The following is a 21334-nucleotide window of genomic DNA, read 5'->3' on the forward strand; positions in this document are numbered from 1 at the left end:
AAAACAGAAGAAACTTAAAAACAAAAATGCAAAAACGATAATTAATACACTTATATAAGAGAGGATGTTTGAAAGGGAGTAGGAGGGAATATTCAGGGAGCAAAAGAGCTCTTAGCAACTTAAAATGGAAATTAAACAAAAGGATTGAATATAAGGTTGAAGAAATATTACAATTAAAATAGAACAAAACAACAAAGAGGTGGAAAGCAGGAGAAATAATAAGAGACTCAGTCCAAGAGATCCATTATCTAAGTAAAAATATTCTAGAGAGACAGGAAACAGAGGGGAGCAAAATATCGAGAAGCAACATGAGAAAATGTCCTAGAAGAGTAAAATACAAGTTTCTGTATTGAATGAATGAAAAAGAATCTATACCAAGGCCCATCAGAACATGAGGAGATTAAAGAAAAGATTCTAATAGGTTGCGGGGAGCAAAAACATGCCACACACACAGGCTCAGATGCCAAAACAGCAATCTATCAATCATGTGTGAAGGCAGAATAAAGGCAAGTTCAGGTGCGCAAGGTTTTAAGCCATCCATTTCCCACGCACTCTTTTTACACGCACTTTCTGCATAAAACACCTCAAGACTGGCTTCATAAAAGTGGAAACATACAGGGTAGGGGTTGGGAGAGGCACAGAATTCAGTGCACCAGAAGTGAGAAGAGAGATAAATAAAGTGCTCAGGATCACAGATTCCAGGGCAGCAGCAGTGTAACTCCCCTAGAGGACATCGGAGAAAGAAGAGCTTCACCACAGTTGTCCTTCAGAAAAAAGTAAACTGGTAAAATTATCTAATATGTTCAAACATACTGGAAAAAGATACGGCCTTCTATCAGAGTTCAGGGATAAATTAATGACAGCCACAAAGAAAATAAAGGCAATATGGAAGGGAAAAAACTACTAATTCTAGTGAAAATTTAAAAGGCAGTCAGGAAAAGAAATATCATCACACACTATATGACTCAGTGATGCTGGACAGTATTTACAAAGTCATAAAGATATAAACAATGATCATTGATTTAATCCCAAATTATGATATAATTATGTTAGTCAAATGAGAGGAGGTGGTTTGGGGATGAGGGGAAGGAAGAATAAGAGCTAAATTCTCATTTTCTATTTTTAAAAAGTCAATACATAATTTAAAAACCTAAAAAATCAAGAACTATCATTTTTAGTATATTCTTAGAAATACAGTCTTTATACAAGAAGAAATAGTTAAGACTACCTCTGGGTAGTGATTACCTCTGGGAATTAGATATCATGGCCATGGAGGAACCGGGCTGCTATTTTTCAACCTAAGCCCTTCAGACTTCAGTCTGAAGAACTAAAGAACTCTCTTCGAGCTCTCAGTGTAGGGGGTCCGGATTCGATCCCTGGTCAGGGAACTAGACCTCACATGCGTGTCGCAACTAAGAGTTTGCATGCCACAGCTAAGGAGCCCGCCTGCCGCAACTAAGACACAGTGCAACCAAATAAAATAAATAAATAAATATATTTAAAAAAAATTTTAAGGCAAATTAGAGTAAAGGGATCTCTTTCATGTCTGACTTCGAAAAGCCAGCTAGATTCTCATAATTGCTGCTGCCTTCAGTCTGCTGTGATATGGCATTTTGATTGAAGTACATTAAAAAAAACAAAAATCAAGCCTCAAACAGATATGTAGTTGCAAAAAGCATTTTAATAGCTTTTCCAAGATACTACCTCAAAATGTAGTAAGTGGTAGTATCTCAAAAGTTAGTTGAGGGCTTCCCTGGTGGTGCAGTGGTTGAGAGTCCGCCTGCTGATGCAGGGGACACAGGTTCGTGCCCCAGTCTGGGAAGATCCCACATGCCACGGAGCGGCTAGGCCCGTGAGCCACGGCTGCTGGGCCTGTGCATCTGGAGCCTGTGCTCCGCAACGGGAGAGGCCACAACAGTGAGAGGCCTGCATACCGCGAAAAAAAAAGTTAGTTGAAAATATCACATGATAACCCTTATGCAGAATCTAAAAAAATGATACAAGTGAATATATTTACAAAACAGAAACAGACTCATAGATATAGAAAACAAACTTATGGCTACTGAAGGGGAAAGGTGGGGTGAGGGATAAATTAGGAGTTTGGGATTAACAGATAAACACTACTACATATAAAATAGATAAAAAACAAGGGCCTCCTGCACAGCACAGAGAACCTATATTCACTATCTTGTAATAACCTATAATGAAAAAGAATTTGAAAAATATATATAACACATATATTTTATATATATTATATATATCATATATTTTTATATACATTATATATATTATATATATATAAAAAAACTGAATCACTTTGCTGTACATCCGAAACTAACACAACTTTTTTCTTTTTTTGGCCATGCCGCGTGGCTTGTGGGACCTTAGCTCCCCAGCGAGGGACTGAACCTGTGCCCTCAGCAGGGAAAGCTCAGAGTCCTAACCACTGGACGGCCAGGGAATTTCTTAACACAACATTTTAAATCAACTGTACTTCAATTAAAAAAAAAAAAAAAAAGTCGAGGGACCTCCCTGGTGGCACAGTGGCTAAGAATCCGCCTGCCAATGCAGGCGACACAGGTTCAATCTCTGCTCTGGGAAGATCCCACATGCCGTGGAGCAACTAAGCCCGTGTGCCACAACTACGGAGCCTACACTCTAGAGCCTGCAAGCCACAGCTACTGAGCCCACGTGCCACAACTACTGAAGCCTGCGCGCCTAGAGCCTGTGCTCCTCAACAAGAGAAGCCATCGCAGCGAGAAGCATGCACACTGCAACGAAGAGAAGCCCCCGCTCGCCGCAACTAGAGAAAGCCCACGTGCAAAAATGAAGACCCAACGCAGCCAAAAATAAATAAATAAAAAATAAATTTATTAAAAAAATAGTTCAGAATCTGAACATGGAATCTTAAACTTAAAGGTATATTTATTAATATGACAATAATCCTATCAGAAATATCTTTTAAGTTTTGGGAAGCTGTCAAGTGCATGATGGCAGGTTATCAAAATTCTTATTTTCACTTAAAAAAGTTGATAAAATCGTATCTTATCATTTGCAATAAATACTGTAAGTTGTTTCCCTTGAAGTGTCAGATTTACTTCATACATTTTGAGAAAATGTCTGCAGAATATCCAAGACTGAATAACTAGTTGTCTGTAAATCACTTTCATGTAAAAACAGTACACCATGAAAAAGCAGAGTGTTCAGCTTGTATCTCAAGCAATGGTACTTTTCCTTAAGATACTTCTGTATATTGTAGAAATGTTTTACATACACTTCATATTTTATCACATAGAATATTGTAAGATGTGTATTAAAGAGCTGGGAATTAATGAAATGTGTCAATTTTACTGCTTCATCAAGGAAATTTTTAATTGAAACGAGTGTTTTTTCCCCCTGCAAGTTCAAGGAAAGAATACAGTAGTTACTGGTACAGAGTAGTGTCACTACCTCAATTCCTCCTAAGGTGCCAGTTTTGCCTACCACTGCTTTTGCAGTATCGGTGCAAACTCAACACAGTGAAAACAGTAAATAGTATCTTACTATTATTATGAAAACAGTTTTGACCTCTAAAGGGCCATATGTTGAGAAGCACTGGGAAAGAAAAAATTTATGGACACCTACCTGTTTCTTTTGTTCAGTGGGAGACAAACATTTGGCACCAACCTTCTGAGCTTCCTCAAAAAGGCTGTCAATAAAATATTCACAATTTGTTTGTTGATTATCACTAAGAGGTTGGTGGTCAGATCCTGTTTCACAAACCCTATACACACACACAAAAAAAAGAAAAATAAGCACTATTAACCATTAATTCTCTTAAAATTTTACACAACTTGTTTTAGTTAAAGGATCTAGAACTGACATGCTACCTCTACACCTGCAGTTGAGACTCTCTTCTGAATTAACACAGGAGATATGTGGCCTCGGGAAGTCGTTAACACTTGTGGTCCAGAGCAGGGTTTCCTCAACTTCAGTCCATTGATATTTGGGGAAGGTTAATTCTTTGTTGGGCAGGCTGTCCTGTACACTGTGGGAAGTTTAGCAGCATCTGTGGCCGTTAACCACTAGACGCCAGTAGCATGGACAACCCCCAACCCCCCAGTGTTATAATAATAAAACACATCTTTAGACAATGCCAGATGGCCTCTGGGGGTGGGATGGGCAAAACTGCACCAGGTTGAAAACCACTGGTCCAGAGTAAAAAAACGTGTTCTTTGTAAAGCTCTCAAAATGGCTTTAAAGGGGGTTACTATGTACTTTTTGGTAACACAAAGCACTCTTGAAACTAAAGGTGGTAAGGTGTGAGGAACAGTCATAATCATAGTTTTGCTCCTTTGCACACTTCAGAATGAAATTTCCCACTCAAGACTTTCATCTGTAGTGGTTTAATACTCTACTGGGTTTTTTTTTTCTTTCTTTCTTTCTTTCTTTTTAAATTGAGGTACAACTGACATACATTATTTTAGTTTCAGATATACAACGTAACAATTCAATGCTTGTATGTACTGCAAAATAATCACCACAATGTCTAGTTAATTGTTAACATCCATCACCATACATAGTTACAGAATTTTTTCCTTGTGATGAGAACTTTCAGGATTTACTCTCTTGGCAACTTTCAGATACGCAGGACAGTGTTATGAACTAAAGTCTCCATGATGTACATTATATCCCATGACTTATTTATTTTATAACTGGAAGTTTGTACCTTTTGACCACCTTCCTCCATTTTGCCCGCCCCATCTACTGTTTTTGTATGTGTATGTGTGTTTATATTTTGTCATATAAGAAATATTACCTAAGATTTTGTTTGATAAAAGGATGGTTTCTGGTTGATCTTTTCTAAAGTCACATAGAAAATTCATAAATGTACTGAGAGATAATTTCTCAGATTTCTCAGATAATAATCAACACTTCTATAGTTCTTACACTGTGCCAGGATCTGCAAGGCAGATATTTTTATCCACATTTTATAGATAAGGAAAATGAGTCACAAAGAGGTTAAGTTACATGTTAGAGATTACACAGCTAGTAAGTGGCAGAAACAGAATTCAAACCCTGTTAATCTGTCTTCCAAGTCTATGCTCCTAGCCATGATACATTATAAAGCCTCTCTTAATAGCTAATATTTATTAACCATTTATTAGTACATGTTAGGAACTTTTCTAAGTGCTTTACATGTGTTCACTCTTCCGATCTTCACAGTGACCTAAAAGGCACATGTTGTTTTGTTTTGTTTTTAACATCTTTATTGGAGTATAATTGCTTTACAATGGTGTGTTAGTCTCTGCTTTATAACAGAGTGAATCAGTTATACATATACATATGTTCCCATATCTCTTCCTTCTTGTGTCTCCCTGCCTCCCACCCTCCCTAGCACATATTGTTTTTATCCTCATTTACTAGGTAAAGAAAAAGCTTAAGCAATTTGCCCAAGATCACAAAGCTATTGGTAGGCAGAGCTGGAAACTGAACTCAGGCTTCTAATGCCCCTACTCTTTTTCAATTTATTTATTTATTTATTATTCGTTTTTGGCTGCGTTGGGTCTTCATTCAGGGTCTTCATCCCTGAATTGTATACTTTAAATGGATGAGTTATATGGTATGCGAATTACGTCTCCACAAAACTGTTAGAAGTCCTAAGTTAATTTTACTCTTTAAACTCAGTCATTCAGGGCTTCCCTGGTGGCGCAGTGGTTAAGAATCTGCCTGCCAATGCAGAAGACACGGGTTCGAGCCCTGGTCTGGGAAGATCCCATATGCTGTGGAGCAACTAAGCCCGGGCGCCACAACTACTGAGCCTGCACTCTAGAGCCTGTGAGCCACAACTACTGAACCCCACACATGTACAGCCCGTGCTCCGCAACAAGAGAAGCCACCACAATGAGAAGCCTGCGCACCGCACACACAATGAGTAGCCCTTGCTCACCGCAACTAGAGAAAGCCCACGCGCAGCAATGAAGGCGCAACACAGCCAAAAATTAATAAATGAAAATTAAAAAAACAAATTAGTCATTCAACTGGGGCTTCTGTGGTGGTCCAGTGGTTAAGACTCCGTGCTTCCACTGCAGGGGCCACGGGTTGGATCCCTGGTTGGGGAAGTTCTGCAAGCCACAAGGTGTGGCAAAAATAAATAAGCAAGCAAGCAAGTAAGTAAGTAAGTAAATCAATAAGCAAGCCATTCAACTTATTTCTGTGTAGAAAAGAGTTAACGTAGCAGGCCTAACTGTTGCTATCCTTTTTACTTTTCTCATGAGTATGGAATTTTAAAATGTGCCTAGTCCCCAGTATAAACCCTAGGCTCATTTCCAATGAACTTCCCTGGTAGACAACATCTCACACGTGCTATATAACTTACTACTGGAGGAATTAAGTGTGTGTCCTGGTGGCTGCACTGGGCAAGGACTCCTAGAAGCTTATGCCTGGTTTCCCCTGGACTTCACCCCCTTGCAAAGTATCTTTTCATTGCAATAAAGCTTAGTCATTAGTATGACTATAGGCTGAATCCTGTGAATCCTCTAAGCAAATCATCACATCTGGAGGCAGTCTTAGGGGCTCCTGACATAACCTCACAATTATATACTTAGTATCAGATATTTATATAAAACAGTAAGTACTCTAGTGAAAAAATAATAAATAGTATTTGTTCGGTATAGAAAGTGTTCACAAAGTATTTGTAAACACCTGTCTCCTTAAATGGACTATGAATGAAAGATATTTACCTTTTCAAGTATTTAAAACACAGAACATAATACAAAAATAAATATTCCACTTCAGAGAAGTGAGAATAAAGAATTTTGTATTAATAAGAACGACAGACTTTGCATCTACCATTTATTGGGTGCCTGCTATATGCTAATACGATGCTCGGTGCTTTAAATTGGTTATCTAATTCTTACAAAAACCTTTCAGGTAACTATGTACACCTCCTCCTTTTTAGATGAGATACTGAAGCTCAAAGAATCTACCTAAGTTGCTCAAATGCCAGAGAAGTAGTGTTAAGACAGAGATGGGATTCAAACCTAGGTTTATCTGATTCCAAAGCCATTATATTTCCACTATGACTTCAAGATGGTATAACACAAGAGGCTAATGAAGTAATAAATAGTTACTTTAATTTCCCTCTTAAATAACAGAAATAATATGTGGGCAGAGAGAAATTTAACACTTAAAAAAATTAATCACAAAAAGACTTAAAACTTGACTAAAATCCATTTAATGCAGCTATGGAAAAAAAAACTTTAAAGTACATTACTATTTGGTATTTAACAGATAATCATCATGAAAACTTAACTAAGTCAGTGAAACGTAAAAAGAGAGTAAGACAGTAACAAAGGCATTAATAACAAAGAAAATGCATAAATTAACTCACCATTCTTCCTTTATACTTTCAAGATTATCTACTTCTTTCATTCTCTTTTGCCTTACTGTAAAAGTAAAAAGAAAAATAAGGTAAAGTTCTTAATACAGTATTTTAAATAAATTCATTCCAACATATGCATTAAGATTCTTTACCATTAAGTTATTATGTACTCCTAAAGTAGGTCTTAAGACCCCTAAAGGGGTCTTCAGAACAAGTGAACTAACTCAAAGCTGTCACTTTCACTTAAAGTAAAGCAATAAAAAGTAAATTTTGGATTTGGATAATCTGACAAAAGAAAGATTTCATAAAAGTTATGATGAGGGGAATTCCCTGGCGGTCTAGTGGTTAGGACTCTGTGCTTTTACTACCAAGGACCCACGTTCAATCACTGGTTGGGAAACTAAGATCCTGCAAGTGCTCGCGGCCAAAAAAAAAAAAAAAAAAAAAAATTTTATGATGAAAAATAATGTATGCTTTGGTCTAATAACAAACAAAAGTGAATGTAAACATTTCACTCAATCTCCAATAGTAACAAAATATCAAATCAATATAAACTCATTCTTTTTATTCCAATGTAGATGATTTTTATTGTTAATATTCTTTTTTTTAAACATCTTTATTAGAGTATAATTGCTTTACAATGGTGTGTTAGTTTCTGCTTTATAACAAAGTGAATCAGTTACACATATACATATGTCCCCATATCTCTTCCCTCTTGCATCTCCCTCCCTCCCACCCTCCCTACCCCACCTCTCTAGGTGGTCACAAAGCACAGAGCTGATCTCCCTCTGCTATGCGGCTGGCTGCTTCCCACTAGCTATCTATTGTACATTTGGTAGTGTATATATGTCCATGCCACTCTCTCACTTCGTCCTAGCTTACCCTTCCCCCTCCCCATATCCTCAAGTCCATTCTCTAGTAGGTCTGCAGAGTGAAGTCAGTCAGAAAGAGAAATACAAATACCGTATGCTAACACATATATATGGAATCTAAAAATAAAACAGAAAGAAAAAAAGACCAAAAAATGGTCAGAAGAACCTAGGGGCAAGACGGGAATAAAATAGAGCTCCTTCACAACAAGAGGAGCCACCTCGGCCAAGGACGACCCCGCAGTGCACAAGGCGGCAGCGCATCTGCGTCAGGACGGAAGCCTGAAAGGGGAGCCGTAGGGAGGGGCCAGTTTCAACTGCGTCACAATCGAATTCGGCCACACAATTGCGTGTTTGCTGAACCAGCCACTACGACTCTTAGATCCCACTCTTACAGTTTGTACTTGAAGCAATTTTGAAGTCGATTTTGACCGCGATCCTCTCTCACTGCGCAGGCACCGGTCCGATTCTACCAACCCTTGGTGAGAAATGATCTCGACGGCGGAAGTGGTGGAAGCAGAGGAAAGGGAGGTGCTAGGCCGCTAGGTCAAGCGCACGCGTTCGGAGGCCAGGAAGGAGGCGGAAGAGGGTGCCCGGGGGAAGAGGCTGAGCGAAGGGTTTGAATTTTCTCGGAGAAAGACGGGCCGGCCACGAGGAGAAAAGAAACAAGCCGCAGCAACATCTAAGCCCTTGAAAGCATCCCGAGAGAGGGGGGAAGGGAAAACAGCAGCCACCAGCGCAACCACTTGTGTCTTCCGGCCCTTCCCACCTCTCTTGCCCACCCCCACCAGCCCACGCTGCCTGGGACTTGAAATCTGTGGCCGAAGGACCGTCACCACATAACTTCAAGAATAATCAACCACCCTCCCTTCCCAAACCCACCCAAATTCACTCATCCAGCGTTTCCTTTTTTTAATCCACTCAGAACTTTTTTTCTAAGACCCCCCCCCCTCCCTACATGGAGTTGGGTGGGGGGTGGGGGAATGAATACTGAGTTGGCCTTTATTTTTTTTAAGGAGACTTTTTGATCCAATGAGGCCCCCCAAATAATTGAGTTTTGGGTCCTCGTTGGTTGTTTTATTTTTTTTCTCCAAAATTTTAACCCCCTCCCCCCGTGAGCCCGAGGTGGATAAAAACCTCGATCATGGGTTCGGGTCCCATAGACCCCAAAGAGCTTCTCAAGGGCCTGGATAGCTTCCTTAACCGAGATGGGGAAGTCAAGAGTGTGGATGGGATTTCGAAGATCTTCAGTCTGATGAAGGCAGCACGAAAGATGGTGAGCCGATGCACTTACTTGAACATTCTCCTGCAGACCCGTTCACCAGAAATATTGGTCAAGTTTATTGATGGTGGTGGTTACAAGCTTCTTAACAATTGGCTGACATATTCAAAGACAACCAACAACATTCCCCTCCTGCAGCAAATTCTCCTGACCCTGCAGCACCTACCACTCACTGTTGACCATCTCAAGCAGAACAACACAGCCAAACTGGTGAAGCAGCTGAGCAAGTCAAGTGAGAATGAAGAGCTCCGGAAGTTGGCCTCAGTCCTTGTCAGCGACTGGATGGCAGTGATCCGCTCCCAGAGCAGTACCCAGCCCGCTGAGAAAGCTAAGAAGAAACGGAAAGAAGAGGGAAAGAGTCGAACCACCCCTCCTGAGCGACCGTTGACTAAGGTAAAGGCTGAGACTCGGGCCGAGGAGGCCCCGGAGAAGAAGAGGGAGAAGCCCAAGTCCCTCCGAACCACGGCGCCCAGTCACGCCAAGTTCGGCTCTACCGGACTAGAGCTGGAGACCCCGTCTTTGGGGCCTGTGAAGAAGAATGCCAGTGCAGTGGCGGTTTCTGACAAGTACAACCTTAAACCCATCCCCCTCAAGCGTCCGAGTTCCACAGCTGCCGCAGGAGTTGCTGTGCCCCGTGCAGAGAAGAAATACAAGCCACTCAACACAACACCCAATGCCACCAAAGAGATCAAAGTGAAGATCATCCCGCCACAGCCTGTGGAGGGCCTGGGCTTTCTGTATGCGCTCAATTCAGCCCCTGTTCCAGGCATCAAAATTAAGAAGAAGAAGGAGGTGCTGTCAGCCACAGCTGCCAAGCCAAGCCCATTTGAAGGGAAAACGAGCACAGAACCGAGCACAGCCAAACCTTCTTCCCCAGAGCCAGCACCTCCTTCTGAGGCTATGGACACAGAACGTCCAGGGACCCCAGTTCCCCCTGTTGAAGTCCCAGAGCTCATGGATACTGCCTCTTTGGAGCCAGGAGCTCTGGATGCAAAGCCAGTGGAGAGTCCCGGATATCCTAGCCAGCTGACCCGGAAAGGCAGGAAGAGGAAAGCTGTGACCTGGCCTGAGGAGGGCAAACTGAGCGAGCATTTCTATTTTGAACTGGATGCAACTGAACGAGTGAATGTGAATAAGATCAAGGACTTTGGCGAGGCAGCTAAGCGAGAGATACTGTCAGACCGACGCGAGTTTGCGACGGCCCGGCGTCTGAGCCACGACAACATGGAGGAGAAGGTGCCCTGGGTGTGCCCCCGGCCCCTGGTGCTGCCCTCGCCTCTTGTCACCCCTGGAAGCAACAGCCAGGAGCGGTACATCCAGGCTGAGCGGGAGAAGGGGATCCTTCAGGAGCTCTTCCTGAGCAAGGAAAGTCCTCACGAGCCTGATCCTGAGCCCTATGAGCCTATTCCCCCCAAACTCATCCCCCTAGATGAGGAATGTTCCATGGATGAGACCCCATATGTTGAGACCCTGGAGCCTGGGGGAAGCGGTGGCTCAGCCGATGGGGCGGGCGGTTCCAAGTTGCCTCCTGTTCTGGCCAATCTTATGAGAAGCATGGGTGCCGGGAAGAGCCCCCAGGGTCCTGGAGGAGGAGGCATCAATGTGCAGGAGATCCTCACCTTCATCATGGGTAGCCCTAACAGTCATCCCTCAGAGGAACTGCTGAAGCAACCAGACTATTCAGACAAGATCAAGGAGATGCCGGTGCCTCATGGACTCTTAGGCCCTGGTCCCATAGCCAATGGTTTCCCACCGGGAGGCCCTGGGGGCCCCAAGGGCATGCAGCACTTCCCCCCTGGGCCTGGCGGACCTATGCCAGGTCCCCATGGGGGCCCTGGGGGTCCTGGTGGGCCAGTGGGTCCACATCTCCTGGGTCCCCCACCCCCTCCCTGGGGGGGTGATCCCTTCTGGGATGGCCCAGGTGACCCCATGTGGGGTGGCCCAATGCGTGGGGGACGAGGTCCGGTGCCATACCATAGAGGCCGTGGTGGCCGAGGCGGGAGTGGACCACCTCCTCCTCCATTCCGAGGGGCCAGAGGAGGTCGCTCTGCAGGAGGACCTCCAAATGGACGAGGGGGCCCTGGTGGCGGCATGAGCAGTGGCAGCGGACATCGTCCCCATGAAGGCCCTGGCAGTGGCATGGGTGGTGGGCATCGCCCCCACGAAGGCCCTGGTGGTGGTGGCATGGGTGGTGGCAGTGGCCATCGTCCTCATGAAGGCCCTGGTGGACGAATGGGTGCCGGTGGTGGACATTGGCCCCATGAAGGCCCAGGACATGGGGGGCCCCATGGCCACTGGCCTCATGATGGCCCTGGTCACCGAGGCCACGACCATGGAGGGCCACCCCCTCATGAGCACCGTGGCCATGATGGCCCTGGCCATGGCGGAGGGGGCCACCGAGGGCTTGATGGAGGCCACAGCCATGGAAGAGACATGTCAAATCGCCCTGTTTGTCGACATTTCATGATGAAGGGTTACTGCTGCTATGAGAACAACTGTGCCTTCTACCACCTGGGTGTCAGTGGGCCCCCCCTGCCCTAGGGCCCACCTGCCCACCCCGCCCACACTCCTGTGAACTGCAGCCTTGCTCCTTCCACCCTTTTATGGCTTCTGTGAGGCCCATTTTCCCCTTTCCCTAGCTGATGAGGAGCCGGCCCCCTCAGTGCCCACCTGCCTGGGTTCCTGGGGGTTTTCTGATCACTGGTGTGCATTGATGTACATATTTTCCTCCAGTATGGGGAGGAGAGAAACTGGACACATTCTGTACCCTGGACTGCTGAAGAGGAGACCCGGTTGGCTTCACTTTTTGAGGAGATTTGCCCTTTATGCCAAGCGCCTCTCCGGTATTACCCTTTATGCCTGAGAACCTAAATAAAGCTGGTTATCCTGGAGAACACCTCTACTCTCCTCTTGTGGGTCCTCCACATGCACACAGAACTCTGACACGGGATCAGATGCACTTATGAAATCATCCCCGCCAAATTCATGCTTCCTCGTGGGGTGGGGAGATGGTAAAAGGGGTACTGTGTATCCCACTGCACTGAGAGGACTCAATCAGGCTGGATTTGAGTTCTGGAATACATCATCCCCACTCCTCCCCTGACACAGGCTTTACATTGAGTCCTTTCTCAAGTAAGACGTTGCAATCTTCCGTGAACACCCAAGTTTGCATCATGGGTATGCTAGGTTCAATGATGGCAAATTCACATCGGCATCCGGTGAAAAGTTTTAGCTGGCATAGGTGAGGCCACTGGTGGTGGTCCACCCTTGCCTGCAGCTCATTCTGGAAATTAAAACACTTCAGTGAGGCCAGCTTTTCAACTGAAGCCCGGTGTGCTGGGCATGCCAGTCACACTACATGCACTGCCTCTGGGAGTTAGCGCGCTCCTGGCCCCCATCTGGAACCTTGTGGGTGTGAGGCCTCCAGCTCCCTTGAATCAGCCACCTCTAAATCTCCACCAGGTGCCTTCCTGGGTGGATTCGATAAGATGACCTGCCCTCTCCCAGCCCTCTCCTTCACCTGTCTCAGCATCAGTTGTTTTCTATGAAAACAGTGGATTGGTTGGGTTTTACGCAGGGTCTTGGGTTAGAGCCACAGTGGTTTTGAGGATGAGTATTTTCTTTTTTCTTTTGGTTTTGTATATTTTGTACATTAAGAATAAACAGTGGAAAGAGAAGCATTTAAAGAAAAAAAAAGAGCCACCTCAATGAGAAGCCCACGCACCACAACTAAGAGTAGTCCTCACTTACTGCAACTAGAAAAAGCCCACGCACAGCAACAAAGACCCAACGCAGCCAAAAATAAATAAATAAATAAATTTTTTAAAAAATGGAGAGAAGCAAGAGTGAAAATAGTTATTGTTCGGGGTGGGGGTAAAAAATTGTGGATTATTTTCTCTCTTTCCCAAACTTTCTGCAATACACTTTTGCCCTTACAACAAAAATAATATAAGAAATAAGGAAACAAATCGATGTTTAAAAGAGCCCAAGCCATCTGCCCTTTTTATTTTTTTGCGGTACGTGGGCCTCACACTGTTGTGGCCTCTCCCGTTGCGGAGCATAGCCTCCGGACGCGCAGGCTCAGCGGTCATGGCTCGTGGGCCCAGCCGCTCCACGGCATGTGGGATCTTCCCGGACCTGGGTGCGAACCCGTGTCCCCTGCATCGGCACGTGGACTCTCAACCACTGCGCCACCAGGGAAGCCCCCATCTGCCCTTTGAGAGGTCCTGGAAGCAATGACAGACTAGAAGCAATAAGCATACCAAAAGCCTACATCTTGGCTTCTAACTAAAATTTTCCAAGAAAAGGAATCATGGCTCCTTAGAGAAAAGACTGATTCCAGGGTTGGACAGAGAAAGAACAAATGAGCCCGAAATATCTTGCACCAGAAAGTAAGATGGTGTTCAGTGAATGATGAAGACATATCAAAAGGACACTGAAGCCACCTGAAGGGGTTCCCACTGGACAAGTCTGGGAAATGGAACATCAAAGTAAATAATGATACTAATGGATTATAGCTCATTGAATACAACAAAAACCCATGAGGAGTCCATACTATTAGATCTTAAAAAATCAGGAAAAGATGGACTTTTAAATAAATTCAACAGTCATATGGAATCACCATTACCAAGATAAATTCCAGATATATCCAAGATCTAAAATTTAAAAATTGAACCTGAGGGTGATGTCAGCAAAATGAAAGAATAGGCAGCTCCAAGCTCCTGTCCCCACAGAGACATTGAAAAACAAGCAGAAACCATTAGAACCAAGTTAGAACTCTGGAAAGTAGTCAAAGGTTTACAGCTATCAAGCAAATGATGAATCAAGAAAAATACAACTTAAAAACAGCAGGGAAAACAAACCAATTCAAAACTGGGCAAAGGATGTGCACAGATATTTCTCCAAAGAAGAAATATGAGTAGACAATAAGCACATGAAAAAGATGCTCAACATCACTAGTCCCAATGAGATACCACTTTATACACATCAGAATAGCTATTATTTAAAAAAACAAAAATAATAAGTGTTGACAGGGATGTGGAGAAATTAGAACACCAGAATATTGCTGGTGGAAATGTAAAACAGTACAGCTGCTGTAGAAAAGGATTTGGTGGTTGAGGCATTACTCACAATAGCCAAGAGGTGGAAATAATCCAGATGTCCCTCAACAGATGAATGTCTGAACAAAATGTGGTATATACATACAACGGAATATTAATTAGCCGTAAAAAGGAATGAGGGTTTCCCTGGTTGCACAGTGGTTGAGAGTCCGCCTGCCAATGCAGGGGACACGGGGTCATGCCCCGGTCCGGGAGAAGCCACAACAGTGAGAGGCCCACGTACCACAAAAGAAAAAAAAAAAAAAAAAGAAAGAAAGGAATGAAGTTTTGATACATTAAGGGACTGGGAGAAGAGAGGAATGTAGAATTACTGCATAACGGGCACAGAGTTTCTGTTAGGGACCATGAAGAAGTCTTGGAAATGGACAGTGGTAATGGTTACACACCACTGTGAATATTATTAATGCTGCTGAATTGTACACTTAAAATTGGTTAAGATGGCAAATTTTATGTTATATATGTAGGTATTTTACCACAATAAAAAAAAACCTTTAAAAAGGCAAACTTTTTAATTATTAAAGAAAACATGGTAAAGTTCCCTTATACCCTAGAAGAGAAGACAACTTTCCTATAACTCAAATCCAGAAGCAATAAGGGAAAAGACTGATACATTTAACTATGTAAGAATAAAAAATTTTTTTTTAATTTCTACAAAGTAAAAACACAGATGACAAACAAACAAATAAACAAAGGGAACTGGCATTACAACCAAAAGGTTAATATATAAAGAACTGATACAGAGAAGAAAAAGGCCAACAATCAAAAGGCAACAAATATGAACAGAGGCGTCTCAGAAAGAGAGAAGCAAATGGCCCTAAAATATGTGAAAAGATGTCAGTCTCACTTATAATGAAATAAATGCAATTGAAACTATATCATGATACCATTTCTCACCGATCAGACTGGCAAAAACTTAAAAGTCTTGCAACACATTTTGTTGCTGAGTGTGGGGAAACAGCCTCAAACATTTTTGGTGGGAATGCAAAATGGCACATATCCGGGTAAGGGAATGTGGCATTACCTAGTCACCTATGCATATGACAAAGAATCTCTCCTTGACCAAACTGTAGTTAGGCTCCTCTGAGGCACCTTCTCAAGGAGGCATGACCTTGGGCTTCCATTTCTGTTCCTGTAGAGCCCAATTTTAGCAAGAATCCTGTTAAGCAGCTTTACCCAGAATCCCTCCACCCTTGATACCTGATCAAATTCCTCACTCTGCACTCCCCCCACAACCCCGCCACGATACTGATCACCCTGGCCTGCCTTCAGCAAGAATCTTGTAGTTCAGTTTAGCAAGAATCCCACCTTACCTTTGAGGTATCTCTCAGTAATTTTCCATCCACTGACCCATACCTTGCTCTTTGACTATAAATCCCCAGTTGTCCATCTTTAAAAAAAAATTATTTTATTTATTTATTTATTTTAGGCTGCATTGGGTCTTCATTGCTGTGCGTGGGCTTTCTCTAGTTGCGGCGAGCGGGGGCTACTCTTCGTTGTGGTGCGCGGGCTTCTCATTGTGGTGGTTTCTCTTCTTGTGGAGCACAGGCTCTAGGCGCACAGGCTTCAGTAGTTGTGGCACGTGGGCTTCAGTAGTTGTGGATTGCAGGCTCTAGAACGCAGGCTCAGTAGTTGTGGCGCACGGGCTTAGCTGCTCCGTGGCATTTGGGATCTTCCCGGACCCGGGCTCGAACCCATGTCCTCTGCACTGACAGGCGGATTCTTAACCACTGCACCACCAGGGAAGCCCCTGTCCATGTTCTATTCAGAATCGAGTCCAGTTCCACACTGAGGTCTCTTTTCCCCTATCACAATAGTTTCTGCTTTAACTACTGTCCAGCTCTGTTTTTTCTTTGACACGTATATCTAGAAATCCCATTATCCAAAAATCCATCCCAATGATACTTTACCAAAAATATAAAAAGGTGGATACACTAGACTATTCGCTGTAGTATTATTTACAGCATTGATTGTAACAGCAAAGCCTGTAAAAAACCTCAACTTGTCCATTAATAGGGACTTCTTGAATAAACTATGGTAAATCCACATAGTGGGATATACTGTTAAGTGAAAAAAGCAAAATGGAGAAAAATATGTATGATATGGTACTGTTTATCTAAGAAAGAGGTGAACATGAATATACGTATATTTGTTTACATTAGGGAAAAATGAAAAAGTAAACCAAAAAATAAATAATAAGGTTACTTATAAAGTGGGAGAGAGGGCACTGGGTGAAGGGAGTAAGGGCAGAAGCTGGATTTCTCTGAATGTATCTTGATTTTTAGATCAACTTTGGACCCATGTAAATATTTTATGCACATATAAAACAAAGGTAAATTTTAAAAAAGCAATCCCTAAAAACTGAAAGTAAAAATGAAACGAATTAACTGACAGAGAGGAATTATTTCAAGTAAATTTAAAACATGGTAATTTTACCATATATCCTAGTGGGATGAACCCAAAGAGGAGAAATGAAGTTTCTAGTAGTCATATTATCAGCAATAATATATTAGTATTGTTTATATGAAAAGTATGGTATAAAGATAAAGCAGTGGGTCTCAACCAGGAGGCAACAGTGCCCCTGAGAAGATATGTGGCAATGGCCGGAGGCATTTTTGGGCTGTCACAATAACTGGGGTGGAGGGTGCTACTGGTATCTAGTAGATGAGGTTAGGGATGCTGCTGAAAATCCTACAATGCACAAGGCAGCCCCCACAAGAAAGTATTGCCCAAAATGTTAATAGTGTTGAAGTTGAGAGACCCGGAGATAAAGCAAAGAAGTAATTATGATCTGTCCCTAAAAACCAAGATTTTTTTTCAGAGTAAGAGTAAAGAGATAGAAATATAAAAATCAAAGAAGCCAAGCAAAAATCCTGTCATCCTATATTTTAAATCGGAAACATCATTACGAACATTATCATTTCTCTTAAGAAAATACATAGTGGCTCTGTCCACTGAAAAGGCCAAAAAGCAATAAGCAATCAGACAACAATGAGCACAGCACACCTACCGCCCAGATTTGTGGTCTCCAAATACTATTTCCCACCAAAAGGAATCAGTTTCTTAGAGAAATGGCTGTCTCCAGGTCTGGGGCAAGAAATATGCACTTTATGCCTTGTATTGACACCTTGGATTAATGTCGAAAGGAATCAGAAGTTGGGAATTCCCTGGCGGTCCAGAGGTTAGGACTCGATGCTTTCACTGCGGGGGCCTGGGTTCGATCCCTGGCCAGGGAACTAGGATCCCCCAGGCCATGAGGCACAGCCAAAAATAAAACAAAACAAAACGAAAAAAAGGATTCAGAAGTCAGTTTGAAAAGGCTACCATTGGTGAAAGATGGGACTGAAAAACAGCTACATGAATTGAAACACATCAAATACAAGTTCATACTGATACTCATTAAAACACAGAAACTCATTCACAGAAACACAGAAACTCATTTCCAGAACAGTAGGGTACCAATTTATTTTGAAAACTGGCAAGTAAGGGAAAGAATCAAGTATTCATCCTGCCTTTCCTGTATGAACTAACTCAGAGTAATCGAAGAGTTAATAAAAGAAGTTTCCTTTATAAATGAATTCAGCTAAATGAAGGTTTATAGAATTAGAGTATCTCCAATTTGCAACCCCGAATGCAAACAGACCTAGGCAATGATATCAATGGCTGCTAACATCACACAAAGGAAACAGACATAAATATATGCCTCAGTGTGAAAGCTCAAACCACCACGTGTGAAGCCTTCCTTCTAAAAATGAAACTGAATCCATTCAAGCCTCTAGGTCTAAACATCAGATTACAGGAAAGATAGGGCACAGAGGAACATGATCAGTTGACATCACAGGGGCACAATCAACAAAATCCAGAACTCGGGAAATTCTTCAGGAGAAATGATCCATTTTCTTCAATATATATATTACCAGGGAGAAAAAAGAAGTAGAAATAATCTTTTTAAATATTTAAGAGATATATCAATTAATTACAACATATGGACCATATTTATGTTATTATTTAAAGAAACTAAATGGAAAAAAGCTACGAATCAGGAACATTTGAACACTGGATGGATATTTGATGATATGTGGAGTAACTGTTAATTTTAAAGGTGTGACAATGGGATTGTAGCTTTTTAATAAATTTATTTATTTATTTATATTTTTATTTTTGCCTGCGTTGGGTCTTTGTTGCTGCGTACGAGCTTTCTCTGGTTGCGGTGAGCAGGGGCTCCTCTTCGTTGCGGTGTGCGGGCTTCTCATTGCGGTGGCTTCTCTTGTTGTGGAGCATGAGCTCTAGGCACACGCGGGCTTCAGTAGTTGTGGCATGTGGGCTCAGTAGTTGTGGCTCGCAGGCTCTAGAGCACAGGCTCAATGGTTGTGACACGCGGGGCTTAGTTGTTCCGCGACATGTGGGTTCTTCCTGGACCAGGGCTTGAACCCATGTCCCCTGCATTGGCAGGTGAATTCTTAACCACTGAGCCACCAGGCAAGTCCCCTGTAGCTTTTTTCTTTTTTTTTCAAATTTATTTATTATTTAATTTAATTTATTTATTGTTTCTGGCTGCATTGGGTCTTCGTTGCTGCGCACAGGCTTTTCTCTGGTTGCGGCTAGTGGAGGCTACTCTTCATTGTGGTGCGTGGGCTTCTCATTGCGGTGGCTTCTCTTGTTGTGGACTATAGGCTCTAGGTGCACAGGCTCCAGTAGTTGTGGTTCGCGGGCTCTAGAGCGCAGGCTCAGTAGTTGTGGCGCACGGGCTCAGCCGCTCCGCGGCATGTGGGATCCTCCCAGACCAGGGCTTGAACCCGTGTCCCCTGCATTGGCAGGCAGACTCTGAACCACTGCGCCACCAGGGAAGCCCCCCTGTAGCTTTTTCAAGTACTTGTTTTAGGGGCTTCCCTGGCGGTCAAGTGGTTAAGACTCCGTGCTTCCACTGCAGGAGGCATGGGTTCAATCCCTGGTCAGGGAACTAAGATCCTGAATGCCATGTGGTGAGGTCAAAAATAAATAAAGTATTTGTTTTAGCTACATACTGAAATATCTAGATGAAATCCAATTACTAGAATTTGCTGCAAAATAATCAAGTGGGGTGAGGAGTGCAGGGAGTATAATTGAAACCAAAATGGCTATGACTTGATAATTAGTGAAGCTGGGTAATGAGTATACGTGGGAGTTTACTATTCTCTACATTTTTATATATGTTTGAAATTTTCATAATAAAAATTGGGATAAAAGAACTATCTTAAAAATATATACATGTAGAGTTGTACAATGTCATTTCATTAGCTTCTTAAAAGGCAGTACTTTTGCTCTATCAGTAAGTTACTCAATAATCCAAGAATGGCAGTAGTTCCAAAGATCTGCATCCTCAGTGAGAAATAATGTATGTGAATCTTACTCCCCAAATTAGAAATGTGAAGTGGGGAAAAGTACTATGAACTCATATTTAAAGTGCTGAACATGAGAAATAGATTGGTCATGTTTAGGATAAAGATACATCTGTTTTAAGACAACCAAAGGAAAAAAATAAAGACAACCAAAGAGCTTCATAAGACATTTTGTTGAGTCACGGCTTAAAGGCAATGTGGGCACAGAGAGAAATTTTAGCAGCACACGGATGTGCCGTGTGAAGTCAAACACAGACAATAGTTATAAACTGCCTATTGCACAATTAAAGTTATCACTTGTCAACATTCAAGGTAGGAAAAATCAGATCTGTTCTATGGAACCTGGAATGCCTGATTATTAAAGGAAAACACAACCAAACTGATTATGGAGAGAAAAGTACAATGCTTTAGTAAACCTACATAGTTATAATTTGTAACCAGACTTTTAATTAAAAGTCCCCCAAACAAGATTACAATTACTTTTTATATGTGCTTAAAACAAACAGTTAAGAGAATGTTACTATTAGGTCATGATAGACTGTTTATGATAATCAAGGTCCCAGAGTCTACTCTCCAGATTTAAAACTAAAGAAAAACAATTTTGGACTTCCCTGGCAGTCCAGTGGTTATGACTCCACGCTTCCAATGCAGGGGGAGCAGGTTTGATCTCTGGTCAGGGAACTAAAATCCCACATAAATAGAGTGGGGTAGAGGTGGTGGTAGTGAATGAAATCACATGGCCCTGGGAAGCCTAAGATGGCCACAGAGCATCAAAGGAAGATGAAGCAACGGAAAAGTCAGAAAATGTATGGTCAGAGATGGTGGAGGAGAACCGGGAGGGAGGTAAGGGAGCCAAGGAGGGCAGGGTTTTGAAGAAGCATGGTCAGCATTATGGCTACCTGTGATTGAGGTTTCCTTGGTCAGTGTCACCCCACCTAATCATTAGACCTGTCCCAACACGTAGGTAACAGTGTACACATTTCTTTCAAGAAATAAATGGAGGGACTTCCCTGGTGGTCCAGCGGTTAAGACTCCGTGCTCCCAACGCAGGGGGCCCGGGTTCAATCCCTGGTCAGGGAACTAGATCCCTCATGCTACAACTAAGAGTTCACATGCCTCAACTAAAGATCCCACCTGAGGCCCGTGAGCCATGGCCGCTGAGCCTGCGCGTCCGGAGCCTGTGTTCTGCAACGGGAGAGGCTACAACAGTGAGAGGCCCGCGTACCGCAAAAAATAAATAAATAAAAAAATAAAGATCCCACCTGCTGCTACTAAGACCTGGCGCAGCCAAATAAATATTTTTTTAAAAAATGGAGGCTCAGATT

General features: G+C 42.7%; 2 protein-coding genes across 2 annotated transcripts in view; one reads left to right on the forward strand and one right to left on the reverse strand.

Annotated features, from left to right (window-relative positions):
• LOC308627784 (UBX domain-containing protein 2A-like) overlaps positions 1 to 21334 on the reverse strand; it is a 42385-nt gene that overhangs the window by 12079 nt on the left and 8972 nt on the right. Inside the window, exons 2-3 of the mRNA XM_081254171.1 lie at positions 7373 to 7427; positions 3625 to 3763 (exon numbers count right to left, since the gene is read on the reverse strand). Of these exons, the coding sequence (XP_081110297.1) occupies positions 3625 to 3763; positions 7373 to 7413 (180 nt within the window). The 5' untranslated portion in view covers positions 7414 to 7427. The remainder of the gene's footprint in view (positions 1 to 3624; positions 3764 to 7372; positions 7428 to 21334) is intronic.
• Positions 9224 to 12076, forward strand: LOC308627783 (serine/threonine-protein phosphatase 1 regulatory subunit 10-like). The gene has a single exon (XM_081254170.1). It carries the CDS (start codon positions 9377 to 9379, stop codon positions 12053 to 12055), a length of 2679 nt encoding a protein of 892 aa, XP_081110296.1. The 5' UTR covers positions 9224 to 9376; the 3' UTR covers positions 12056 to 12076.

Source organism: Mesoplodon bidens (assembly GCF_964165515.1).
Source record: "Mesoplodon bidens genome assembly, chromosome: 14".
Classification (NCBI taxonomy): Eukaryota; Metazoa; Chordata; class Mammalia; order Artiodactyla; family Ziphiidae; genus Mesoplodon; species Mesoplodon bidens.